Raw genomic sequence first — 25586 nt, forward strand, 5'->3', positions numbered from 1 at the left:
GACTGCACAAGATCCTGACGATGGATCGAAGTGGAGGCGGGGTCAAAAGTCGGGCAAAAGTCAAGGCACCTATGAGATGGTCATGACTGCATGATCCTTTGCGACCATTCTCCACTCTACCATTGCGTTGACCATGCTTCGCTCGTCCCTCGTTCGTCTCCCGCGCTCGATTGCGTCGTCTTCGCGTCTCCCAACTCGCGCACTGAGCTCTACGGCTGCTCGCTCGGACCTTCTCTCCAAGCTGGAGGAGCAGATCACCCCTCGCGAGCTGGTCGAGAAGAAGCGCAAGGAGTTTGAGGCCAAGTATGGCGACAAGCTCAAGAACAAGGCTGCTGCGTGAGTTGTGGACCTTTTAACTGGTAACTGACAACCAGTGAGGGCGTGTCTGACCTTGACGAGCTGAAAGAAAAGGTCAAGGCCCCAAGTGTTATGGCCAAGATCAATGCTCAGCGGTGGGCCGAGGAGGAGGCTGCCAAGGCCGAGGCTAAGCGCGAGGCTGAGGAAGCTGCTCGCAAGGCGGCCGCCAATATGAAGGCAGAGGACCTGTCAGCAAAGAGGGAGGCTGCTCGAGCTGCCCAAGCAGAGGGTGACCGTGCTGGTGTCAAGGTGAGTTATGCGTGCGGTGCGTCAACTAACCTCAGCCTCTCGGTTCCATTATCAACCTCCCTCTCATTCTCATGACCCCCCACGATGCTCAGGCGATTGCCAACATCTGGACCACCTACCACACCACCCACGCGACCCTTGCCAACTCGTTCCTCTCGGCCTCGCTCCCCACTCCCACTTACGAGTCCATGCTCCAGGTCGCCAAGGCCAACCCCTTCTTTGTCCTTCCTCTTCCCCGCGACAGCAGCGACGGTGGCGACGCCTTTGAAATGTTCTACATGCAGTGGCTCTTCCACCCTTCGCCTACTCCTCCTCCTGACGTCAAGAACAACGGCCCCCTTCCTCCTGTCGCCAGCGTCATCTTCACCCCTCTCGCCGAGTTCAAGTCGGCCGGCGAGTGGGCTGAGCCGTTCCTCACCCTCACCTTCTATTCGGACCTCGCCCGCAGCCACAACACCGTCCTCATGCGCGGTGAGATCAGTCCCGAGTCTGCCAAGGGTCCCAACGGCAGCCTCGACAACCCGGGCTTCCTCCTCGCCCAGCCCCAGGCTCAGCTCCTGGCCCTTGCTCTCCAGCGCTTCTACTGCGCCAACCTTGCTGTCCCCGGCGAGGACTCGAAGGCCAAGCAGGAGCGTATCCAGCGCCACCAGGCGCTCTCCGACTTCCGCGAGAAGCCGGAGCAGTGGGACTGGCAGAACCTCATCGGCATGGCGTACGCCGGCATCGCCTAAGCATGCAGTACATCTAGAGACTTTGTATCTGCAGCCATGTATCTAGACCACCTCTCTTTTCAGTGCGCAGAAGCTCGCTGAAGGCATCCTTTTTGGGAGGGATATATACCTCACGAGAGGTGATTAGTGAACCTGAATTAGAAAACTCGTCGGGAATCCAATAGTGTCCGCATCCGGCCCATCGAGCCGGCGGTATTGGACGACGGGTTCGAAAGCCCAAGGCGCACGCACCTGGCCTCTTGGTTCCACAAACAAACCCATCCCTTCCCTCCACTCAGTGTTCCACCCATCGCCACCAACAACTGCATGGCACAACCTGTGCGATGAGAAACGGCCGGGCTACCACCGAACTGAACAAGGTCCGTCTCGAGCCGCGACGGGCGTACAGCGTCGAAAGTGACGGACACGACAGCGACAGCGACCCGGAGTCCGACCTCTCAGACACTGGTTACGATCCAGACGAGGGCTACGCAGTAGGTGAGTACTCTTGTCTGCTCATCTGCTTCGTCCGTGTCACTGGGCTTACGGCCAGATGCCATCAAGTATGCAGTCTACAAAGACTCGAATTCGACGCGTTCAGATGGGTATATCGGCTGGGTGAGTTGGCTGGCTCGCGGGTGCGAGAACAAACGGGGCGCAGTGCTGACGACGATACTAGCACTATGGCGTTATGGTGAGTCGGCCTTCAGCGACGACCAAGACGATGCTAACCAGCAGTGGCAAAACTATCTCAAGACCCTCTCGGATACGTGAGTAGACCCATATGTGCATAGCTGATGAGCAGCGAGGAGCCGCATTCTAGCTTTGAGGACGACGAGGGCAACACACCCATGGTCAACTTGTGGGTTCCCCGATAGGGTGCTGCCAGAGCTCGCTGACAGTGCAGGTTCTGGAAGACTGCAGGCAGAAATATCCTGCGAGGCCGCATAGAGCCCGGTGGCAAGATGAACGAGGTTGTCGAGGCTCCCAAGGAGCTGTTGAGTGCGTTTCTCATTCACGTGCCCCAGGCACACAGCTGACGATCAGAAATGTGGTTGAAGGACTCGAAGCCACGCCGCGACTATGAGACGTACAAGCGGCGACGTGCAAAGGAGCTTGCAGGCGAACAGATCACCAAGCTCGATTCCGACTACTATTGGCGCAAGAGGAGGAAGGCCGACAACGCGAAAAAACGTGCGGCTGGCGAGCTGCCTGCGATCCCTATCAAGAAGAGGAAGGACAACGACGCCGCTGATAAAGATAATGGCAAAGGGAAGGAGAAGCCCAAAGAGAAGGAGAAGCCCAAGGAGAAGGGGAAGTCCAAGCAGAAGGACAAGCCGAAGTCCAAGGACACTGAGGGGAAGAAAGCCGACAAGGGCAAGAAGAAGGGCGACATGGGTCCACCAACACTTCCGGCAACCGAAACTGCATCTCCTGCAAAGAGGTCTCCCGAGAAGAGGGCAGTGAGCCCCGCACCATCGTTTGATTCACTCTTCGATGGCAGTGTTGGCGGAACGCCCGCCATGACACCCACGAAACCTGAGGCAGGCCCCGGTCCGTCGTCCCAACGCGCAGCCAAGCGACGTCGTGCCCTCGACTGGCCTTCCGCCTCACCCGAGGCGCGCAAGAAGGATCGCAAGGAGACAGCTGAGATGCTCTCGGGCATGAAGATTGCCAAGAACGATTCATCAACCGAGCCGCCTCCCATCTCCTTACCCGCACCTCTCGCTACAGCTCCTCCGGCCATGATCCCAGTTGCGGAGCCTCCCCCTGCATCACTGCCTGCTCCACCCGCCGCGGACGGTCCATCTGCTACGTCACCGTCGCAACCTCAAGACGATGACGGCGACGCAACGCCCGTAGCTTCCCCGGCACTCTTTGGTGAACCTGATCCAGACATCTTTGGTGCTCTCGAAAACCCCCCTGCTTCACAGCGATCACCCTCTCCGGAAGTGCCCCTTGCCCTTGCGCGACAACGTCAGGAGCCTCTGTTCGACTTTGGGGGCGCCGACTCTCCAGCCGGCTCGCTGTCCGCTCGTGCGCCGAGTGTCGATGTCAGGGCCGAGAGGGTGCCGTCACAGTCTGTCCAACCCAACGGGCCAGGCTCGTCAGAGGAGCCCATCGTGATTGACGACCGAGCCAACGAGGCGGGCTCATCAGACCAACCCATCGTGATTGACGACTCGCCAGTCGCGATCGCTGCCGACAAAAGTTCGGCGACAAGGGTTCCGCAGCGTGCCCCTCTTGATGCGCCGTCACCCATGCAGCTGGTGGCGCCATCTATTCCCCTGGAACTGCCGTCGTCCACACCGACCGAACAGATTGCAGGTCCAGCCCTTACCATCACCTCAGCAACCCCTCTGAAGGAACCGTCACAGCCAGCTACTCAGACTGCTCCCGCAAAGGGCCGCCCACGGTTTACCGTTGGGACGCAGAACACAGGAGGTGGACCGTCAGCGGCAGGACCATCGACATCAACGGTGCAAAGTCCGGTCGCCACCAGTGCCACGCCGACCCAGACTGTGCCTCCCAAGTCTTCGCTGTCGTCCAAGCAGCCCAAGGAACACGGATTGTACCAGCAACCTCAGCGCATTGTGAAGATGGACGTGCTAAAGGACCCGGAGGGTGAAGCAAGGGTCAAGAAGCGTGCCGCCAAGCTGGCAACGGCAACCCCCGCCCCGACATTTACTCTCGGTGGGCCGTCCGTCAACCGACCCGCCGTCCAAGCAGTGTCCCCTGTCGCAAGAGTCATCCATAACCTCAATGAGCAGAATGCCGGCCGAGCTCATGGACCTCTGCCTCCCCAGGATCAAGCTCTGGCCAGTGCACGGGGAGGACGCGATGGTCGAGGCGCCCGTGGTGGCCGCGGTGGACGTGGCGGCCAACCTCACCAACCTCACCAACCTCACCAACCCCACCAACCGCACCAGTCCCATCAGCCTCACCAAAACTACCAGCCTCGACCAGGTGACCCCCTGCCTTCGAATGGTGGTGTGTCACCCATCAACCCTTACGGTGGTGTATCGCCCATCAACCCATACGGGGGAGTTTCGCCCATCGCTAATGGCCGGCGCTCGCCTAACCAGTACGGCGGACGCTCCCCCGTATACGTCCAAGACGGTCAGTCGCCTATAAGCGCTCCAAATGGGGGCCGGCCTGGGAACGCTGGGCCATCCGGATGGCAGCCAGCCGCTCAACCACAGCCGCCGATCCAGCAGGTGGCCTTTGTTGACCACCAACGTGACCCTCGCAGGCGCAACCAACAGCAGGGACAACCTGCGCAGGCCACCCGGCCACAGTCGCCTCCCCGCCCATCCTCACCTCAGCCCGCTGTTCGAAATGGTCTTCCTCTCGGCTCCGTGGTCGCCGTCGTCACCGACTCTCAGCAAAACCAGTTTAGTTTTACACTCGACTTGAAGGCTGGCGCGACCAAGAGCCACGAGTACCTCTTGGGTGTCGTATCTGGCCACCGTCTCGAGTTTGACGAGGCGCCAGTCCAGTGTATCGACATGGCCCTTGCGCAAGGCGCGGACCTTGTTGAGTGGTGCGAGCCCGTGATAAGCGATGCGGACCCGAAGCCTCAGTCAGCCCAGAGCAACTGGGCGGGTCTGAAAAAGGACATGCGCAATGGCAAAGTGAGTTGATGGGCGTTCTACAAGCTAACCCCTCAGATGTTTGTTTGCCGAGAGGAAGCACGGACGCAACCCCCCATCAAGGCGCACAACATCATTATCCTTGTCCTACCATCCCATGCCCCCATCGAAAAGGTCGGCCTGAATGGGCGGGAGAAGGATGGCATCAGCATGACTGCAATTGTCCTGTCCATGCCCCTTGAATCACACTCCATCCCAATGCTTCCAAACCCCGTTAGGCCGGACTTTGTCACAGGTCAAAGTGACCAAGAGCTCCTGCCGCCCATTGTGGACGCAATGAATGTTGCCGACAGCTATGGACTCAACGGCGAGGTCCTTACCAACTTTCGGGAGCGTGGAACTGTGTCTATCTACAAGAGCATCGACACCGGACTGTATGCTCAAACCGTCGAGCTGTGTAAGGAGTACCAACTGCAAGGCTTTTCGCAAGACAGGCCGCCCAACACGTTTCTGCTCTTGAATGGGCTCTGGGCACGCAACATCAAGTCATCCTCAGTCAGGGGTTATCTCACCGAACCGGCCACCCGCTATTATGCGCTTGGACCTGACCTCCAGCTGCCCATCTCACACTGGCGTCTCCGTGAGATCTGGACGGGCGGAGGCCTGGTAATGCTATCACCCACGTTCGTCTTGCGATCCCCTGACAAGGTCGCCGCCATTATGGCCAACATTCAAGAGACCCCTGGCTGGGCTGCGTACGTCCACCCGTCAACCATCATGTGGTGTGAAGAATCGTGGAACAACACTGTCCGCTGTCCCGACCGCAACAAGGCATACACGACACTCACGTCGGCGCTGTTTGATGGCGAGCTGGGCGAGCTGCGCGCATGTGCAGGTGGTCTCGCTGTGTCTTCTGCACCCCCTCAGCTTCAAATGCGGAACGACTGCGCCAGGTGGCTCGAATGGTTGACCAAGGTCACCCAGTGTGACGAGTGGAAGGAGCTCGTCGGCCTCTGCAAGCAAGTAGTGGCTGGCAAGGGCGGCAGTGCAGCCAGCGGATGCCGATCACCTGCAGCCGGAAAAGATACCAGCGGCGAGCCTCTCAGTCTGCACATCATCGAAGAGCAAGGCCTGCGTGATATGGCCCGCATGCGCCTTCGCCCGCACATTGTGCCATACCGCCGCTACATCTACATCGGCGAATTGAGCCTCAATGTGGATCGGCGAAACAGGGCCCAGGAGAAAGGAGTGAGCTTTGTCGATCTCTTCTTAAGGCTGACAATACAGATTGAACTGGTTTCAGCGGATGACTTTGTGGCCATTTTGGCAGGGGTGAGCTACGACGGCACGCGCTCATGCTGACCAACAGGCCGTATAACCAACCACCTCGTACCGTTTCTTATGTCCATGCCTGGGCTCGTCGATGTCTTTCACCTCAGTGAGTCCCCTTCCGCGATGATGTGTCAAGTGTAAAAGGTGTGAGCCCAAAGCGTTTGTGAACCCGCCAGCCGGAGCGTTTATGTTGTCCCGCCACGCTACAGTTTCATGCGTCGGTGGTGTAAAAGGGAACGTACAGTCAATCGTGTTCGGACATAGACCTTTCCCCTCGGAGATTCACAGGGGAGATGGCAAAGGCCTGAGTGCACACCGGGGATCCAAGACAGCTCTACTACGAGCATACTTGGTTCCACGGCTCACGGGTTTCGAGGCCTGCTGCGCGGTCTCGAGCGTGTCGACCGCGTGGGGAACCCTCGAGAGACATGTTGAATCGCGCCGTATCAGCGCCTGTCCCGAGTTTTATGGACAGTAGCGCGAGGATTGGTGCGGACAGATCGGTTACCCGTCAAGGTAACTGTTCTTGATCCATGAGGCTGGCTGGGTCGCGGCTCGGGCAAGGATCACATCTAGAAGAGGCAAAATGCCAGCTGAGCGGTAGCGGGACTGACACTTTTCACAGACCACAGACCAAGCTCCCACGTCGAAACAAGTATCCTGATCTCTATTTGTATTGTCGTCATCGCCGTCGTTGTGTATGGCCTTGCGCTTGTGTGTAGTATTGGCGCAGTCTACAGCGCGCCTCATACCAATGCATGTATTTTCATCTGTCGGGACGCAAAATGTGTGTTGGTCCAGTCGCCAAGCGGACCTTTCGCGGTCCCCCCTTATCTACGGCACGTTTGCGGATCGGCGATCACCGAATGACCCGCTGCTACTTGGCCTAAAGCCGTCCGGAGTGGAAAGTGAGAGTCGTTCGGCCTGTCCGATCCACTCTCCACATCTTTCTCCCCATAAATAGCCCACTTCTCTCCTACACTGCATCACAGTTCGCCGTCACGATGACCCACGATACCGGCACAAACAATATGGTTGCAAACGACACTGCCACAGGGCCAGACGCGAAGACTGTCGGCGCAACCCCAGCCAGCGAAGCGACAGTGTTCGTTGCGAGTCGGATCCATCGCAAATCCTTGGAGTACGCTCAGCGCGTGTTTAAGCGTGTCGTCCAGCCCAACGTCGATGGATGGCCTCTGGAGAGGTGTCTGACTGAGTGTGACGCCGCGTGTAAGTCGTGGAACACAGAGAGTGTGGGACTGGGGGCTAACGAACGGCTGCAGTGGTCCGCGTGTTCGACTACCCTGCAGAATACGTTGCGAAGGGCAAGCGCCTCAAGATCATTGCTCGTAACGGCACGGGATACGATTCCATCAACTTGCCAGCATGTAAAGAGCATGGCGTGATTGTGACCAACGTCCCTGGCGGCAATGCGCCGGTACGTTCATCCACCCCAGCTGCTCATCGCGTGAAAGCTGACACGTCCAGGCTGTTGGCGAGCTCACCATCGCCCTCGCCCTTGCCGTGATGCGCCGTGTCGTCGAGACCAACAACCGTATCCGCAGTGGAGAGCAGCTGCCTTCCATCGACGCGCTCAGCATCGGTCTCCGTGGCAAGACGGTCGGGTTGGTGGGCATGGGCTCGATCGCGTACGAGGCTGCCAAGCTATTTGCGGCATTCCAGTGCCCGATCATTGTCTACGCACCCACGTCCCCACCTGAACGCTGGAACGTCCCCAGCGAGCAGTATCCCACTGCGGTCGCGCACACCCGTGCCGCGTCCCTCGACGAGCTGCTGCAGACGGCGGACGTCGTCTCGCTCCATTGCCCGCTGACGGCGTCGACGCGCAACATGATCGGCGCGCGCGAGCTCGCACTGATGAAGACGGAGAGCGTCCTCATCAACACGTCGCGCGGAGGCATGATCGACGAAGACGCCCTCGCGGTCGCCCTCTCCACGGGCCAGATTTACGGTGCGGGCCTGGACGTCATGGCCCACGAGCCGGCGTTCGGCGCCAACTTGGGCGCGCTGCGCGACCTGCCAAACGTGGTCATCTTGCCCCACTTGGGCGGCAGCACCGAGGCGACCACGGAGATGGGGTGTAACGAGGCCATTGACATTATCAGAGACTATCTGGATGGCAAGGGAGCGAGGAACCGCGTTGCGTAAAGGCGAGGGAGGGCATTGCTAGCTGTCGTTTATAGATGTGTTGCGAAATGCCACCAAACGTCAGCCAACTATCAGAGCCGTGGTCAGCCAGCCAGCACCATGGGTCCGCTGTGAGTTGAATGTGTGCATGCTACCGTCTACAGTCTTGATCGGCGACTCTATGCGTTTCTCCAGATCTCCAGGCTGCCTCCCAAGTGTCTCGTTGGTGTTTCTCAATGACGAACCGCGCGCATGTGGCCTTTTTTTCCCTAAGAAATGTGTGTGCATGCCATTCGTCATATCGAGAAATGCAATTATGACAGCTCGACAGTGGCGCCGAGGCCTTCGAGGGTCTTCTGGAGCTTCTCGGCGTCCTCCTTCGGCACGTTCTCCTTGATCATCTGGGGCACCGACTCGACAAACTTCTTGGCCTGGGGAAAGAAAAAAAAACAAGTCAGCGAACAGCCGGCGCATGGTCTAGCACTGTACACACCTCCACAAGCGACATTGTCGAGTTAAGAGACTTAATTTCGCGGATGATCTTGGCCTTTGCCGAGGCGTCAATGGCCTTGAGGGTGACGGTGAACATGGTCTTCTCCTTGGGCTTCTCCTCGACGGGGGCCTCGGCGGCAGCGGCCGAAGCGGCTGCTGGGGCGGCGGAGGCAGCGGGCATGGCGACCTCGGTGATGTTGAGGCGGGTCTGAGAGAAGGGTCAGCTCGAGGTTCTGAGCAACTTTGTTTTCTCCCATCTCAGTGTTGTGCCGAAGGCTTTGGGTGCCGATGGAGCCTTCAATCCTCGATGCTCTGGCAAGTTGATAACCCAAAGCCACCAGAATGAAGGGCTCCGACGCCAGTCGGAAAGCAACGAGGAGCGTAAGAGGCTGGACGCCCTGCCAAAGCTGGCCAACGTCCTCCTCGTTGCTCCAACCCAGCCCGCTGGCGTCCCCGACAACCTCTTCCCCATCCCTATCCTCGTCTCTCTTCTGCGCCTCTCCGTCCACTCTCCCATTATCCAGAAATACACACCTTGAGGGCCGAAACGAGCTCCGAGACCTCAAGAAGGGTAAGGCCCTCGACCGAGTCGACAATGCTGGCAATCTTGGGCGAGACAGCAGCGGCAGGGGCAGCCTCCTCACGGGCGACGCGGGTGACCGAGAACGCGCGGGCGGGGGCGCGGTAGGCGGCGCGCGACGACGAGGCGCGGAGGGCGCGGAGGACAGTCCTGGGAGCCTGTCGTAGATGTCAGCATGGTGATACACCAACACAAGGACGGGCCGGGGGAGGGCGGCCGGCCTTTGCTTTGGACACTTGAACACTTCAACACTTCGGCGCAACGTTCCGGCGCGCGGACGCTCAAAGACGCAAAACGGGACGGGGCGCTGCGGGAGGGGCAGCGCCCAAAGTCGCGATAGGGTCCGTATCTGCGCGCCGGGCATGTCGTGCCGTGTGCTGTCGTGGTCGCTGTACGCACGCTCATGGTGGTGGTCGTGAAAGTGTAGATGAGGGGTATACGCTCTATGGTTCACGAAAAGGCAGCTTGCATCGACGAGAGTCTCCGAAATCTCGACGCCCATTTGGTGCCGCGAAAAAAGCCCGAAAGTGATAGGCACGTGTGGCGAAGCTGGCACGCCTACTCGGTATTGCTAAATGGGATTACAAATGCACTTGTAATGGTGTAATGGGAGGATATACCCATCCAAACTACGTAATATGTGTGGTCGTGTGCTCGCTCTCTATGACCGCATACCAGACTGAATAATGGTAGAGACACCGGACACTACGTATGACCTAGAACCCGGGGATAACGATACGTATAGTACATAAGGAGAACTGTCCTTCCGTGCGTCTGTGTGGTGCGGCGCCGCACTCCCTTACGATTACAACACGGCCTGCGGCGCGGCGGCAGCAGCCCATGGGTTGGCCTCCTCGTATGCCGCGTGGGGTGGCTCGGGAATACCTGTTGCAAGGGTCGGCCTGGTGCTGGCAGGGGACTCGGACTCGTGGAGGTCAGAGTCAATACGGTCCGCGTCTGACGCGCTGTCCGTTGTCGCCGTGTCGCCTCGTTCGTCGTCGCTTGTTGGGTCGCTCGGCTCTGGCGTGGGACCGTCCACGACGTGGTGGATACTCCGCCGCAAGGCAGCATAGTGCATGTCAAGGTCGCGTGGTTGCGGGTCGTCTGCCAACTCGCCCATGGGTGTACCAGGGAGCGGGGTGGGTCCTCCCAGCACCTTGATGGTTTGGCGGAGTGCCTCGCGCTCGTCCTTCACTTCCCGAAGGTTCTCTTCAATCTCGGCGCGCCTCTTGCGCTCGTCCGCAACCATCTTGTTGGCCTCCTCGAACAGTGCCTGTGAAAGGCCCTCGAGCTCGGCCTCAATTTCCTTCTTGCCGACCTTGAGCGCCTCGAGCTCGGTGTTTTGCGTCTGGAGCTGCTCACGCAGCTTGCGCAGTTCGTCGTCGTCGCTGGCGCCGGCGTTGGTCGAGGCTGAACGCGATGCCGATGGGCGGGGGTGCTCAGAGTCGGTAGGCGAGCCAAGGCCATTCTTCTTCTTGCCGTTGCTCCAGAACCCAAAACCGCCGCCGCTCTTGTTGCCGTTAGGTGGTCCACTGGCTGCGGCTGCCATCTGGATGGAAGCAGGGCGGGCCTTGGTGTCTATTGATGACGCGCGGGGCTGGTCGGTCGAACCGCGGGGCACACCGGGCTGGGTGAACCGGCCAACAGTGGGGGGAGCAGATGTGACAGCAGCCTTGGCTCGCTTGAGCTCCTCCTCGAGCATCTCTGTGTTCGCCTCTGCCATGACGAGGTTGGACCGGGCGATCTTGAGTGATGTCAGGAGCGTGGCGTGTGATGTGGACAGATCCCCGTGTGATTTGGACTGTGTGGGGTTAGCGAGGCACCTCACGATGTGAACCCACCAAGGCCTGAACTCGTCCTAGCACTTCTGTCAACAGAGCACGCAAGTCGGCGTCAGACCCATTGGTCGACTCCTCCGCCGCCTTTGCTGGTGGGGGCGTGACCGTCTTGGGCTGCTCCTCCTGCTTCACATCTCCCTCGGGTTCTGTCGCCTCGGGCTCGGATTCGGGTTTGGAGACCTTCTTTGAGAACGGCTTATCGCTCTCGTACCCGTCATCGTCATCGTCCGAGCCGGGCGCACCTAATCTTGCATAGCCCTGTGGGCCGTCGTCGTCAGAGTCGTCCTCGCTCTCATCTTCGGCCGTCTTCTTCCGTGAGAAGAACCCGAACCGGGACGAGGACCGCGAGTCAGATGACTTGGCCAATACCTTGGAGGCAGTGACAGGTGGGGGCGGCAGGAGGGGGAAGGGTTTAGAGGCCTCGGCGCGAGTCGGAATGGGAGCAACAATGTTGCTTGTTGGTGGCGAAGTCTTGGGCGGTCCAGCGACTTTGACGCCAGCGAGTGAGCTCCACCGGCGAATGTCGTCGTCGCTGATGACCAGCTTTGCGGCCAAAGCGTCGGCGTCGTCGGCGGTGTTGAGTGACTCCTTTAGCGACTCGGTCGTGACTGGTGTGTCTGTGCGTGCGGCCTCCACAGATGCAGATGACCTGGCATCTGAGGGGCTCCCGGAAACGATCTGTCCAAACTGAGGCTTTGTCGGGGTCACTGCCTCGTCGGTGTGCGAGTGGGGCGTCTTCAAGGCTTGCCGACGAGGGGTTCGTGAGGCGTCATGGAGCCCCTCCAACACAGAGGCCGGCAGCGGCTTCTCACAGGACGGGCAGAGGACTACGGGATCGTCGCTCATGTTGGCTGCGGGTACGTCGAGTGCAGAGGCAGATTCGGACTCGGAGTCGTCGACGTCAAAGGCGTAGGCGTCTGTGATGGACTCGTCGCTGACGAACTGAGTGGGGATTGACTGTGTGGACGACGAAAGAGATGGGGTGTCGTACATGGCAAAGGTCAAGGGAGATATACCCGCCATGATGGGTGGAGCGGCCTTTGGATTGCGCGATGGCGATGGAGGCTGGCTGGAGAAGTGCGGGGTATGTTTTGGGAATATAGAGTTTTGTGCGAGAGCCGACGACCTGGCTGGCTGGTTGTGGGTGGCAATTGCTGGACTGCAGAGAGTGCGCACTCTCGCACGACACCAGCGTTTGTTGTGACGGGTTAATGGAGCGATTGATGAAGGCTTACAGGGGGGGAATCCATCCCATCCACCCGCCATACGGGGGGGCCTCTCCCTCAGGAACACACCCCCCGGTTCGCTTCTTGTCCATTAGCTTCTCCATTACGACATTGTTTTCCTAAATGCTTAACATTATATACACGTGTGAATATTCACCTTATAGAAATGATAAGGATGCTCCCATTAACCCCCTCCCCTTGCCCCGCCTCCACCCCCGGCGATCGCCGCGATGCGCGATGTCGACATCCACAGTCCGTACAGTCCCTAATCTCGTCCTCTGCCTCTACCATCCTCAACACCCCCTCCTTGCACCACAATGACATCCCAAGGCGAGGGAGCTCTTGCTCGCATTGCCGTGGACCGCGGAGGCACTTTTACCGATTTACATGCCTCGTGCAAGGGACACCAAGACATTGTGATAAAGGTGAGTCCTCCTGCCTTCCCCCCACCTTTCCGCTTACTCACCTTGTAGCTCCTCTCTGTCGACCCAGCAAACTACAAGGATGCTCCAACTGAGGCGTGGGTGATATGCCTGTTTAAACCGCTCACCCATCAGAATTCGCCGTGTCCTCAGCGAGCTCGAGGGCAGGGAGATCCCCAAGGACCAAAAGCTCAGCCTCGACCGTATCGAGTCGATTCGTATGGGTACAACTGTGTCGACCAATGCTCTTCTCGAACGCCATGGGGAGCGCTGTGCTCTTATCACCAGCAAGGGCTGGGGCGATGTTCTTCTCATCGGCATGCAAGGTGAGCTTATGAACCTCGTCGGTAGCCACTAACATCAGCTCGTCCGGATATCTTCGACCTGAGTATCCAGAAGCTCGCCTTCCTCTATGACGAGGTGGTCGAGGTAAGTGGTTGGACAAGCGTGTGTAATCTAATTGCATCAGGTAGACGAGCGTATCACACCCCTGCAGTCCCTCGTCTCCCCTGACGTCCCTGTACCCACTGGTGACGCCAACATTGTCATCGAGACCACCACGGGCGAGACCATTCGCGTCCTGTCCCGCCCCGACCCCGCCGAGGTCAGGACCAAGCTACAGGCTCTGTGGGACAAGGGCATCAAGTCCATCGCCGTCGCCTTTGTCCACTCGTACCTTTGGGGCGAGCACGAGGACCAGGTGGCAGCCATCGCCAGGGAGATGGGTTTCGAGGTCAGCGTCTCTGCGCAGCTCCAGCCCATGATCAAGCTCGTCTCGCGTGCCAACTCGGCCATTGCCGATGCCTACCTCACTCCCGTAACTAGGCGGTACATTGAGGGCTTTGGTGCGGGATTCGCCGGTGGCCTCGAGGCGTTTGGCCAAAAGCTCCTCTTCATGCAGTCTGACGGCGGTCTGTGTGCGTGGGACAGCTTCTCCGGCCTTCGTGCTATTCTTTCCGGACCGGCGGGAGGTGTCATTGGCTACTCCAAGACCTGTTACGATGCCGAGCGTGGCAGTGCTCTTATTGCCGTTGACATGGGAGGTCAGTTTCGGAGTCTTCGTCCTGACACTAACTGGCGTAGGTACCAGCACTGATGTCTCTCGTTACGACGGCAAGCTCGAGCATGTGTTTGAGACGACCACGGCTGAAGGTGAGATCCTACTCCAGGAACAGAGCTGACGCCAGTCATCATTCAAGCACCCCAGCTTGACATTAACACCGTCGCCGCCGGCGGTGGCAGTCGACTGTTCTACCGCCACGGCATGTTTGTCGTTGGCCCTGAGGTGGGTAACCGCGACGAGCATCTCTAACCCAGCAGTCCGCAACTGCCCATCCGGGTCCTGCATGCTACCGCAAGGGCGGCCCCTTGGCTGTCACTGATGCCAACCTCATCCTCGGGCGCCTCCTGCCTGAGCACTTGTGGGTACAGGACTCTGTATGGATCCGCTAACCCGCAGCCCCAAGATCTTTGGTCCGAACGAGGACGAACCGCTCGACATCGAGGCCAGCAAGACGCTGTTCGCCCAGCTCAGGGAAGAGATCAACTCGGGCAAGACTGACAAACTCACACTCGAAGAGGTCGCTGCAGGATTCCTTCGCGTAGCCAACGAGACCATGTGTCGTCCCATCAGAACGTGAGGTCTCGCTAAACTAAACTCCTGCTGACCTCTCCAGGCTCACCGAGGCCCGCGGGTTTGAGAGCTCGGCGCACCATCTGGTCATGTTTGGTGGCGCTGGTGGACAGCACGGCTGCGCTATTGCGTCGACGTTGGGCATCAAACGTATCATTGTCCCTCGACTGTCATCGCTCCTCTCAGCGTACGGCATGGCGCTTGCTGACGTCGTCAAGGAGATTTCCGAGCCAGCGGCGTTCATCGTCACTGGCAACCGGGACATTAAGAAAATCTCTGAACGCGTCAAGGCCCTCGTTGCTACCGCAGAGAAAACGCTCGAGGCCCAAGGATTCCCCAAGGACCGTATCGTTTGCGAGCTGTACCTCAACTGCCGCTACAGCGGTTCGTCCACTCAGCTCATGGTTGAGCTGCCCGAGGACGGCGATGTCGAGAAGGTGTTTGTGGACCAACATCGCCACGAGTTTGGCTTCAACCTCGAGCGCGACATTCTGGTCGACGACATCCGTATCCGTGCTGTCGGAAAGAGCCTGGGATCGACCGTCCGCAGCCCGTACGCCGATTTTGAGAACGCCACTTTGCGTCCTTACGACGCGTCGTCGTTTGAGAGCAAGCAGGTCTACTTTGAGGGCTCGGGCTGGATCGAGACCCAGGTGGTTCCTCTGCTGGCGCTCAAGGAGGGCGAGCAGGTCCGCGTAAGTTACAGCATCCTTTTCTAAGACTGTAACTGACACCACCAGGGCCCCGCAATCATCTTTGACAAGACCCAGACCATCCTTGTCGAGCCCACTGACATGGCCACCTCGCTGCCTGAACATGTCATCATTGACCGCATCGAGGACAAGGTCGTGACCAAGGAGGTGAACACTACCGATCTTGACCAGGTCGACCCTGTCCAGCTGTCGGTATACGGACACAGGCTCATGGGTATTGCGGAGCAGGTGAGGTTTAGGCCCTGGACAGTCGCTGACCCCTGCAGATGGGAAACATCTTGCGTAAGATCTCCATCTCGCTGAACATCAAGGAGCGTCTTGACTAGTGGGTGAACAGTGGTAAGACTTTTGTTAACCCACCAGCTCGTGTGCCATCTTCAACGTCGACGGCGGCCTGGTGGCCAACGCTCCTCACATTCCTATCCATCTCGGTGCCATGTCACATGCCGTCCGTCACCAGGCCCGCATCCATGGCAACACCCTCAAGGAGGGTGACATTCTCCTCTCCAACCACCCGGCTGCTGGTGGCTCCCACCTGCCCGACTTGACAGTCATCATGCCGGCGTTCCACGAGGGCAAAATTGTGTTCTGGACGGCGGCTCGTGCCCACCACGCTGACATTGGAGGCGTGAGTCAGATGCGCTGATGAAAGGAAGCACATCTGACACTCCCAGATCCGTGCCGGCTCAATGCCCCCCTTCTCCAAGGAGCTTTGGGAGGAAGGTGCGCAGTTCAAGTCGTTCAAGCTGGTCAACGAGGGCAAGTTTGACGAGGAGGGTCTGATTGAGCACCTGAACGCGCCGGGCAAGTATCCCGGCTGCAGCCCGACGCGTACGCTCCGCGACAACATTTCCGACCTGCACGCCCAGGTGGCTGCCTGCCACCGTGGTGCCGTCCTCATCAACGCGCTCGTGAACGAGCAGTCTCTCGACACGGTAGAGTTTTACATGAAGGCGATCATGCACACTGCCGAGCGCGCTGTGCGCGATCTCCTACGTGAAGTCAGCAAGCGGTTCGAGGGCAAGCCCCTCGAAGCTGTAGACTATCTCGACGACGGAACCCGTCTCGTGCTCAAGGTCTCGATCGACGGCGAGGCCGGCGATGCCGTGTTTGACTTTACGGGCACAAGCCCCCAGACGTGAGTTGGACGATCGCTGGTGCAGCACCAACTGACATGGCCAGTTACAACAACCTCAACACGCCCACAGCCATCCTCTACTCGGCCATCATCTACGTTCTGCGTTCGCTGATCGTCAGCGACCTGCCGCTCAACCAGGGCTGTCTCAACCCCATCAAGGTGGTTGTGCCACCCGAGAGCGTCCTGGCGCCGGGCGAGAATGTCGCCGTGTGTGCAGGTAACGTGGAGAGCTCGCAGCGTGTCACCGACGTCATCTTCAAGGCGTTCCAGTCGTGTGCTGCCAGTCAGGGTGGCTGCAACAAGTGAGTGGAAGCTGTAGAAGGGTTATCCATCGCCAGCTGACATAATCTAGCCTGACGTTCGGCATTGGACCTCGCGAGATTGACGGCAAAACCATCAATGGTTTCGGATACTATGAGACCATTGCGTGAGTTAACATTGGATGAAACGACGCTAACTCTCAGCGGCGGAGCAGGCGCTGGTCCCAACTGGGACGGCCAGAGCTGTGTGCACGTCCACATGACAAACGTGGGTATAGCTTGGCGCCCGGCGCGCGATACCAATCGGCTGACCCAGTCCAGACGGCCATTGGCGACGTCGAGCTCACCGAGCGCGTGTACCCCGTCATCATCCGCGAATTCTCTCGCCGCCACCACTCGGGTGGCGAGGGCCGCCACCGCGGCGGCGACGGCTGTGTGCGTGACATCGAGTTCACCGAGGAACTCGACGTGGCCATCCTGTCGCAGCGCCGCGTGGTTCCGCCATACGGCATGGCAGGCGGCGAGCCCGGTGGGTGCGGCGCCAACTTCTGGTACCGCAAACTCAAGGACGACAAGGAGGACGACAAGGAGGACGAGGCGCGGTACACTGTCATCAACCTGGGCGGCAGCAACCAGTGTGTCATGTCGCCCGGCGACCGCATTGTCATCAACACGCCCGGTGGCGGCGGATACGGCACACCGGGATCGACGACTGAAGCGGACGAAGCGCCCACCCGGTCCTCGGTCGCGCTTGCACGTGCGACGGGCAGTCTGGCAGCAATGAAGAACGCACAGTACACCAACTAGGACACGACTGGCGCCGGTGTATGTTGTCCGGCGGGGTCGGGTGGCGGCCGTTCCTTCGGCGCGGTTGCATCCATCGGTTAGACGCGGTGTGAAAATGCAGGCGGTGGGGGTTACGTGGGCCTGCAGATGAGGTGATATGGTCTAAATGGCTGCATTGCAATGTGTGTTTTTCAAGGTTGGGGATAGCGAGGAGCAAGTTGGGGATAGTGAGGAGCAAGTTGGGGATAGCAGAAGGCAAGTTGGGGATAGCTGCCATGGACCCAGGCACGGCTGTTGGGGATAGCGAGGCCAAAGTTGGGAAGAGTTGTGCGAGATATGACATCAGCTGTGCGGCCGGCGGTCTCCGGCGTCGAATGTGCCGGTCTGGCCGGACTGGCCGTATGGTGGGTGCTCCCTGTGCACGCGTCCTGTAGGTACGGTCCTGTATATCCTGCGATCCTGTGATCCTGTATGTAGTATGCGGGCCCTGCTTTGCTCTGGCGGCAGTAGTCATGGCCGCCGAGCGAGAAGAGGTGTGTCACATTCACCGATATGATAATGCAGGGCCATCCCGTTCATGTGTTGCGAATGGCTGGAGAGATTGGGGAGGGAGCCCACCACAGGCACTCAACTCTAGGCCTCTAGGCCCACCTTGGCCCTTCTCGGCATTGGTTGTTGTCAGGATCAACGGCATTGAGCCATTGAACAGCTGCAGCACAGGAGAGGAGCAGAGCAGTGGCCGCCCATGCCTCGAGAGGGTTTACCCGTTTTCAAGTTTTTTTTTCAAAGCTCGGAAGGTCGCAGCAGCAGGCATGTTAGCTGCAACTAGCAACTAGCTAAGGGCAGCCGCTGGCACGCTGGCACGCTGAACGGCCTGCCCTTGACGAGAGAGAGCATGTGCGCACAGAACGTTGTTGCCTTGATTATTTGCCTGTCCTCGTGGCCGCGTTGTTGCATATTGCCAGCCGGTAACCGTGGCCGCGCCGTGCCTTGCGAGTTACAAACTGCCAGCGACGTCGCTGGGCCTAAAGTGCTAGCTAGCCCCACCCATGGCCCCATGGCTCCTCATTGCCCACGACCGCGCGTCTCCGCGAGACTCTCTTATGCAGGTTGGGAATAGCACGCCACGGTTGGCATAAACGCAGGACTTGCAGCACAGGCAGACAATGGGCAGCATAGGGTTGCCCGTGCAAAGGACAGAAAACAGCAGACAGTCCCGATCACGGGCCGGCCGGACCGACACCGGCGGGGCGGCAGCGGCGGGCCATGCACGCCGAGTTCTCGGCAAGGGTGCACATCGAGGAAACCAGCGAGCAGCGGCCAGGACGGCGCGGCGGCGGCGGGTAGGTGGGTAGGAGTTAGATTGGAAACACGACGGCATACAAAGAGGCATCGGTCGGTTAACACACCGTCTCCATTTCCTCTCTCTCCCATCTCGCACACGTTCCCCGGTTGCCCACTACCCGCAGTGCTCGCAACTGGCCTCGCAACAGAGCACACCACCAGCGCGCTCTTCTCTCTCTCGGTTACTCTCTCCACCACGAACCTTGCTTGTGGCTCGGCACACGTGTGACTCGTTTTTTCTGACTGTACGTACCCCGCAACCCCGCTCCCCAAGTGTGACAACCACAAGGAAAAGCCAGTCCGAAGGAGACGTCGCTGACCACCTATCAGTGAGTTTTCACAACCTCTGTCGGACCCGACCCGCCGAAAGCGAGCGACAGCTATCCATCTTTGCTCTCGCATCCTCCTCTCACAACAACCCACTCCCCCTCACCTGATTTTCCATGTTCCGCGCGGCTCTCTTCCCGTCGCGTCGCGCCGCCCTCGTCGCGGCCACCTCGGTGGTCGCAGCAGGGACGCTCTACGCTACCCAGCGTGAGACCGCCCTCGAGGGCAACACACCCGTCACCAAGCGTCGTCCCGGCCCCCTCTGGGCGCCCATGACCCGCAAGCAGATGCTCGACCACCTGCGTACCTCTGGTGTCTTTATCAAGCGTACCGAGCACGGCGGCCCCGAGCCCGGTACCGTCGACCTGTCCAAGATTGGCAAGGAGAGCGACGACGACGACGTCTTCGATCTCCTTATTGTCGGCGGTGGTGCGACTGGTGCTGGTACTGCCCTCGACGCGGCATCCCGTGGTCTCAAGATTGCCATGGTCGAGCGCGACGACTTTGCCTCGGGTACCTCGTCCAAGTCGACCAAGCTCGTCCACGGTGGTGTTCGCTACCTCCAGAAGGCCATCATGGAGCTCGACTACGAGCAGTACAAGCTCGTCCGCGAGGCCCTCCGTGAGCGCAAGATCTTCCTCACCACCGCCCCTTACCTCTCCAACATGGTCCCCATCCTCCTGCCCGTCTACACCTGGTGGCAGCTTCCTTACTACTACGTCGGCTCCAAAATGTACGACCTCCTTGCCGGCAAGGAGAACATGGAGAGCGCGTACTGGATGGGCCCCGGTCGTTCGCTCGAGGCCTTCCCCATGCTCAAGACCGATGGTCTGGTCGGCTCGGTCGTCTACTATGATGGCCAGCACAACGACTCGCGCATGAACATGGCCCTCGTCTCGACCGCTGTCCAGCACGGCGGCATTGTCGCCAACCAGTGTGAGGTCGTCGCTCTCCACAAGCAGATCGACCCCACCAAGCTTGGCAAGCTCCGCATCCACGCCGCGACCCTCAAGGACCGTATGACCGGCGAGGAGTTTGTTGTCCGCTGCCGCGGTGTCATCAACGCTACCGGCCCCTTCTCTGACGGTGTCCGCAAGCTCGACGACCCTACCATCCAGAACATTGTCGCCCCCTCGTCCGGTGTTCACATCACCCTGCCTGTAAGTGACTACCGCGACTGTGGTGCAGGGCAGCTGTTGCCCAAACCGACGTCATCACGTTTACTGACTTGTACAGAACTACTACGGCCCCAAGACCATGGGTCTGCTCGACCCTGCCACCTCGGACGGCCGTGTCATCTTCTTCCTTCCCTGGCAGGGTAACGTCATCGCTGGTACCACCGACTCGCCTTGCGACGTCGACCAGAACCCCATTCCCCAGGAGCAGGAGATCCAGTGGATCCTCGACGAGGTCCGTCGCTACCTGAGCCCCGACATCAAGGTCCGTCGTGGTGACGTCCTCTCGGCTTGGTCCGGTATCCGCCCCCTCGTCCGCGACCCCGCGGCCAAGAACACCGAGTCGCTCGTTCGCAACCACATGATCAACATTTCCGAGGGCGGTCTCCTGACCATTGCCGGCGGCAAGTGGACCACGTAGTGAGTAACGATTGGTGCCTTGGGTTTCGCGCCCCCAGGTGTTAGCTGTACCATTGCCCTCCCCTCCTCCCTTGTGACTGTGGCTAACGTATCAGCCGTGCCATGGCCGAGGAGACTGTCGACGCTGCCATCAAGGAGTTTGACCTCAAGCCCAACGGCCCTTCGCAGACTGCCCGCATCAAGCTCATTGGCGCCCACGCATGGACCCCGACCATGTACATCAAGCTCATCCAGCAGTTCGGTCTTGAGACCGACGTTGCCAAGCACCTGTCCGAGTCGTACGGAGACCGCGCCTGGGCCGTGGCCTCGATGGAGAAGCCCACTGGCCTCTCGTGGCCCATCCACGGCACCCGTCTGTCGCCCCTCTACCCTTACCTCGAGGGCGAGGCCCGCTACGCCGTCCGCCACGAGTTTGCCCTCCATGCCACCGACTTTGTCGGCCGTCGTACCCGTCTCTCCTTCCTCAACGTCCAGGTCACCCTCGAGGCCCTGCCGCGCATCATTGACATTATGGGCGAGGAGCTCGGCTGGGACGGCAAGACCAAGCGCGAGGAGTTTGAGAACGCCATCCAGTACCTCTACTCGATGGGTCTGCCGCAGACCACCAAGCTCACGCTTGACGAGGTCCGCAGCCGTGGCGGCAACGCCGGTGTCCTTGGCCTGATCAACAAGACCGAGGCCGCCGTCTACGCCCGTTCTGCCTTCTCGCCCAAGGAGCTCACGCGCCTCAAGGAGCAGTTTGCCAAGCTCGACTTTGACAACGACCAGCGCATCACCCGCGACGACCTCATGCACGCCATGAAGAACATGGGCTACACGCCCAACACGGCCACCGCCGACGGCATCCTCGCCGAGGTCGACTTTGGCCGTACCGGCGCCGTCGACTTTGAGCACTTCCTCGACATTGCCGCGGGCCTCAAGGAGCTCCAGCTCGACAACGCCTTCACCCACATTGCCAAGCTGGACGAGGACTCCAAGGCCGCCCGCATCCCCGTCGAGCGTTCGGGCGGTGGTGCTTAAGCGCAAAGCGCAGCGTGCGCGGACTTGCCCCCCCGCCCACCACCACCACCACAAGTGTCAAGAGGCTGGCTGTCTGGTTGCCTCTTTTCTATAACTATACGTGTATACCGTATACCCAAACGTAGCCGCAGACGCCTTGGCTTTTAGCTAGCCCAAGCCATATACTAGAAGACCCCGAGGACGATCACATGTAGTGCATTATTGAACACATCCACAATTGAGAGCTGTGTGTCGTTGCAGTGGGCAGGGCACCAAGAATCGCCAGGAGGTTGACCAAGTGCAAGTGCCTAAACGTCTGACATGCTCACTCTCACTGGGGCGCAGCGATTCCTGGGCGTGCATCGGTCGACATGCACAGCTAGGTAACCTATAAATGTAGTGCATCATCTAACCCCTTCCAAACAAGCACCTATCTCGATTCTCTTCCCCTATCACTACTACTCCTGTACTCCACCGCCAAACTCGTCCACGCTAGCCGGCCTAGAAGAACGCGCTCATGCTCGAGAGCTGGCGGTACACGTCGGGACCGAGACGGAGGCGGAGGGTGCTCGCAAACTGGATCAAGCACTGGGCCTGGTGCTTGTAGCTTGCGAGCTGCTGCATGCGGCCGTGGTCGCCGTACGGGCTCTCCTTGAGCGCGTTGCTGAGCTGCAGGAGACACTTCATGGTGGTGACAATCACGTCGTCGAGGTTGGACACGACGGGCTGGTCGAGCATGTCGCGGAAGCGCTGGGCGTAGCGCGAGATGGACGCAGTGTCGTTGTCCAGCGGCAAGAGGTTGGTCAAGCGCAGCGTCTCGAGCGCGTGGTCTGGCCGGTTGGCCAGGAACTGGGACATGGCAAGCTTGAGCTTGAGGAGCACCTCGAGGGTCTCCCAGTTGCGCTGCGAGATGCGCGAGCGCCTGGCAAAGTCGTGGGCGTACAGGGAGCGCACGCGGGCAGCCAGGTCCTCGAGGTCGGTGGCGCCACCAAACGCACCCGAGAGGCCGACGGTCGTAGGCGCCTGGGCGGCGTCGTACGGAGCACCGGCGGTGCCGAGGCTGTGGCCCAGGGCGCGGTTGACGCTCTCGACGACCTTGTCGTATGCGCCAGCAAGGTGGTAGAGCTCGACCGAGTCGGCGAGGCTCGCGTCGGCGGAGGCCTGGTCGGCGGCAGCAAGGACAACCGACGACAGGTAGTCGTCCTCGCTTGAGAGACCCAGGAGGGCGAGGTCGCGCTCAACGATGCCCTGCTCCTTGGAACCGTCGGCGCGAACCGAGCCAAGGAGCTTGGACCAGCTACGCGAGCCCACAACAATGTCGCGGACGAGGTCGAGGGCAGCCTGGCGCTGAGCAGCACCAGTGGGGGCGGGAGCATCGGCGCCAAGGGCCACGAGATAGGCGTACTGCAGAGCGGTCTGGGGCTCGACCTTGTGGAAGGGAGCGACATACAGCTGGGTGAGGCGGGCAAAGTTGAGATAGGCAGTGTCCTCGTCGACGGTGAGCAGGTCAATGGCAGGGTCGGCGGTGGGGCCGGGAACGCGGAGGAGACCATAGTACTGCAAAGCGATGGCAAAGTGGACGGCGTCGGTCTTGAGCGCCGGCTTGGAGTAGAGGTATGCGATAGCGCGCTCAAACTGGCCAGTGTAGAGAAGGAGGTTGAACCAAGCCATGGGGCGGGTGCCACCGGCGTCAAACTTGTCAGCACCGTACTTGAGGACAAGGTCGGCAAGGTTGGTGAGGTCGAAGCGGTCCTGGGGCGCGTCGTTGTCAATGTTTTCGCGGGTAAGCCCCAGCTGGAACCAAACCCAGTCCTCGGTGGTGGGGGCCACCTTGAGGACGCGGCGGTTGATCTCGATGCGGCCAATGAGCTTGTACAAGGCAAACTTGAACTGGTCGCAGGTAGTGCTGTTGCGGAGGTGGGCGTTGAAGTCGTTCATCAGCTGGTCGCGCTGGGCCTTGGGCAGACGACGCTCAGGCGACGAGAGGTATGTCTTGAAGCTACCGGGGAACGACCAGTCGTCCTTCTTGACGTTGTGCTGGTGAGTCTCGACCAGGGCGAGCGCCTCCTGAGCGTAGCCGGCGCGCATGAGGTAGTACGTCTGCGCCCACAGCTTGATACCGCCAACAACCTCGCACCGGTATGCGTCCTGAGTCTCCTTGGAGCGCAGGGTCACGTCGACGAAGGCGCGCACCTTGTTGGTGATGCCGGGAACACCACCAAGAGCAGCCTCCTTGGGGTTCTTGGCAATGGTGTCGTCGATGTACTTTTCAAACGCAACCTCAAGGTACCTCCGTGCTCCCTGGGCGAGACGGCCGTTGAGTAGCACCGACTGGTTCGAGTTGGGAGCAGCCAAGTACGCCTTGGAGTACTGACGTTCGCCGACGGTCTCGCCAGTCGAGCTGACCGACGCCTCCTGCGTGATGTGCGACAGGATCGAGTAGGCAGTGGGGAGGAGGGGGTACTTCTGTAAAGTGTAAGCAAATTTCCAGGACGAGTATGCAGCTGTATTGTGACGTCTCGGTAGACCTGCTCACACCACTCACCTGGTCGCCCTTGGCGGTCTGCTCGAATGCCTGGCAGATCTGGAATGGCTCCTTGCGGAGACGGCGCTGGTTGAGAGTCGACACAACCTTCTCGTACTTCATCGCCTTGTTGTGCATGACGAGGCCACCCTCACGCGCCTCAACAGTCGACTTGCCAAAGCTGGACTGCGCGAGGGGGAAGCGGCGGGTGCTGGCACCGAGACGCGAAGCGCCCAGAGCCGACACGCCAAGGAGGCCAGCGCCGTCCTTGGACGAACCAGCACCGGACGAGAGGCGCGCGAGCTCGTCGTCGGTCACGCCAAGCTCATCCTGGAGGACACGGCTCTTCTCCGCGTCCCACTGCGACAAGATGCGCTGCTGGAACTGGGCCTGGAACGACTTGACAGTCTTCTGGCGCTGGACCTCGATGCCCGACAGAATCACCATCTCGTGCCAGTTGCGGCCCCATGCGCCAACGTCACCGTCGCTGACGGCGTAGGCCGGTCCGAGGTCACCGAGGGGAGCAAGACGCTTACGGCGCTTGGGGCGAGACTGCTCAGCTGTAGCAGCGGGGAGAGCGGCAATCTCGTGCGACAGACGCGAGGTGTTGATGCCAAGGTTGGACAAGAGCGTGTGGCTGGAGCAGGTCAGCATCACGAGCGGCACAATGGCTTCCAGTGAGAGGTAATACAACCTGGTAGCCACAGTACACTCACCCCTCGCCGTTGACGGCCTTGGAACGCTTGCCACGTCCAGCGACAGCCTCGCTCATGCGCTCAATCTCGTCGATGCCGAAGCGGATCTGCGGGAGCTCGGGGTCATGGTCGACGTCGTTGAGGGAGTTTGCCTGAGCGAGAAGGCTAGTGAGAGTGGAGCTCGCAGGCGGGCGAGTGGGGCCCTGGTAGCCGCCGTAGGTGCTGGACTGCATGTTGGTGGTGGGGATGGAGGAGAGTGAGGGGAGATGGAGGCTACAGTTGTGATGGCGTTGACAAGTTGACATGCGGTCGTCGAATCCAAGTTTGGTGATCGACAGAGAATTTATTGGCGTAAACCGTTAAGTTGTCACAAACAATCTTGCTGCCCCATCTGCCCACCATGGGGGTCTTGCATGCATCAGCAGCGAGCACAGCATGCATGAATGAATGAATGGCATATACGCCTCTGCCTGCATAGATGCTTTCTGGTACTGCAACGGAGCCGAGTGGGCCACGTTCCAAAGCAAGACACGAGTCTGCCGCCCGCCACTCGGGACCGAAAGGGAAGAGGGAAGAACAGTCATGACGTCGCGAGGTTTGCAAAAGTTGATTGTCATCCACTCTC

The 25586-nt window shown here is 59.9% G+C and overlaps 8 protein-coding genes across 8 annotated transcripts; 5 read left to right on the forward strand and 3 right to left on the reverse strand.

Annotated features, from left to right (window-relative positions):
- Nucleotides 1-133: 133 nt before the first annotated feature.
- EHS24_002874 (uncharacterized protein) lies at nucleotides 134-1337 on the forward strand (the record flags this gene model as incomplete). Its single annotated transcript, XM_028618594.1, has 3 exons — nucleotides 134-336; nucleotides 375-606; nucleotides 699-1337. The coding sequence occupies 3 exons, from the start codon at nucleotides 134-136 to the stop codon at nucleotides 1335-1337; spliced, it is 1074 nt and encodes a 357-aa protein (XP_028472961.1).
- Nucleotides 1338-1660: 323 nt separating this feature from the next.
- On the forward strand, nucleotides 1661-6287 carry EHS24_002875 (uncharacterized protein; the record flags this gene model as incomplete). The annotated part of the gene is made up of 12 exons (XM_028618595.1): nucleotides 1661-1814; nucleotides 1870-1934; nucleotides 1996-2010; nucleotides 2055-2086; nucleotides 2122-2178; nucleotides 2224-2318; nucleotides 2364-4017; nucleotides 4088-4283; nucleotides 4520-4951; nucleotides 4988-6157; nucleotides 6197-6241; nucleotides 6279-6287. 12 exons carry the CDS (start codon nucleotides 1661-1663, stop codon nucleotides 6285-6287), a joined length of 3924 nt encoding a protein of 1307 aa, XP_028472962.1.
- A 958-nt stretch (nucleotides 6288-7245) lies between these two features.
- On the forward strand, nucleotides 7246-8410 carry EHS24_002876 (uncharacterized protein; the record flags this gene model as incomplete). The annotated part of the gene is made up of 3 exons (XM_028618596.1): nucleotides 7246-7471; nucleotides 7525-7679; nucleotides 7730-8410. 3 exons carry the CDS (start codon nucleotides 7246-7248, stop codon nucleotides 8408-8410), a joined length of 1062 nt encoding a protein of 353 aa, XP_028472963.1.
- A 293-nt stretch (nucleotides 8411-8703) lies between these two features.
- On the reverse strand, nucleotides 8704-9866 carry EHS24_002877 (uncharacterized protein; the record flags this gene model as incomplete). Its single annotated transcript, XM_028618597.1, has 4 exons — nucleotides 8704-8820; nucleotides 8883-9089; nucleotides 9416-9619; nucleotides 9861-9866. The coding sequence occupies 4 exons, from the start codon at nucleotides 9864-9866 to the stop codon at nucleotides 8704-8706; spliced, it is 534 nt and encodes a 177-aa protein (XP_028472964.1).
- Nucleotides 9867-10266: 400 nt separating this feature from the next.
- Nucleotides 10267-12322, reverse strand: EHS24_002878 (uncharacterized protein; the record flags this gene model as incomplete). Its single annotated transcript, XM_028618598.1, has 2 exons — nucleotides 10267-11262; nucleotides 11303-12322. 2 exons carry the CDS (start codon nucleotides 12320-12322, stop codon nucleotides 10267-10269), a joined length of 2016 nt encoding a protein of 671 aa, XP_028472965.1.
- Nucleotides 12323-12842: 520 nt separating this feature from the next.
- Nucleotides 12843-17498, forward strand: EHS24_002879 (uncharacterized protein; the record flags this gene model as incomplete). The annotated part of the gene is made up of 18 exons (XM_028618599.1): nucleotides 12843-12950; nucleotides 12999-13045; nucleotides 13101-13273; nucleotides 13312-13376; nucleotides 13417-13990; nucleotides 14031-14099; nucleotides 14147-14232; nucleotides 14307-14368; nucleotides 14407-14583; nucleotides 14624-15275; nucleotides 15321-15521; nucleotides 15560-15618; nucleotides 15657-15921; nucleotides 15968-16431; nucleotides 16476-16733; nucleotides 16784-16858; nucleotides 16896-16959; nucleotides 17013-17498. 18 exons carry the CDS (start codon nucleotides 12843-12845, stop codon nucleotides 17496-17498), a joined length of 3885 nt encoding a protein of 1294 aa, XP_028472966.1.
- Nucleotides 17499-19264: 1766 nt separating this feature from the next.
- On the forward strand, nucleotides 19265-21763 carry GUT2 (mitochondrial glycerol-3-phosphate dehydrogenase; the record flags this gene model as incomplete). Its single annotated transcript, XM_028618600.1, has 3 exons — nucleotides 19265-20308; nucleotides 20385-20743; nucleotides 20839-21763. 3 exons carry the CDS (start codon nucleotides 19265-19267, stop codon nucleotides 21761-21763), a joined length of 2328 nt encoding a protein of 775 aa, XP_028472967.1.
- A 480-nt stretch (nucleotides 21764-22243) lies between these two features.
- On the reverse strand, nucleotides 22244-25194 carry EHS24_002881 (uncharacterized protein; the record flags this gene model as incomplete). The annotated part of the gene is made up of 3 exons (XM_028618601.1): nucleotides 22244-24208; nucleotides 24288-24903; nucleotides 24983-25194. The coding sequence occupies 3 exons, from the start codon at nucleotides 25192-25194 to the stop codon at nucleotides 22244-22246; spliced, it is 2793 nt and encodes a 930-aa protein (XP_028472968.1).
- Nucleotides 25195-25586: the final 392 nt, after the last annotated feature.

The sequence above is a fragment of the Apiotrichum porosum genome, assembly GCF_003942205.1.
Source record: "Apiotrichum porosum strain DSM 27194 chromosome Unknown scaffold_14, whole genome shotgun sequence".
NCBI lineage: Eukaryota > Fungi > Basidiomycota > Tremellomycetes > Trichosporonales > Trichosporonaceae > Apiotrichum > Apiotrichum porosum.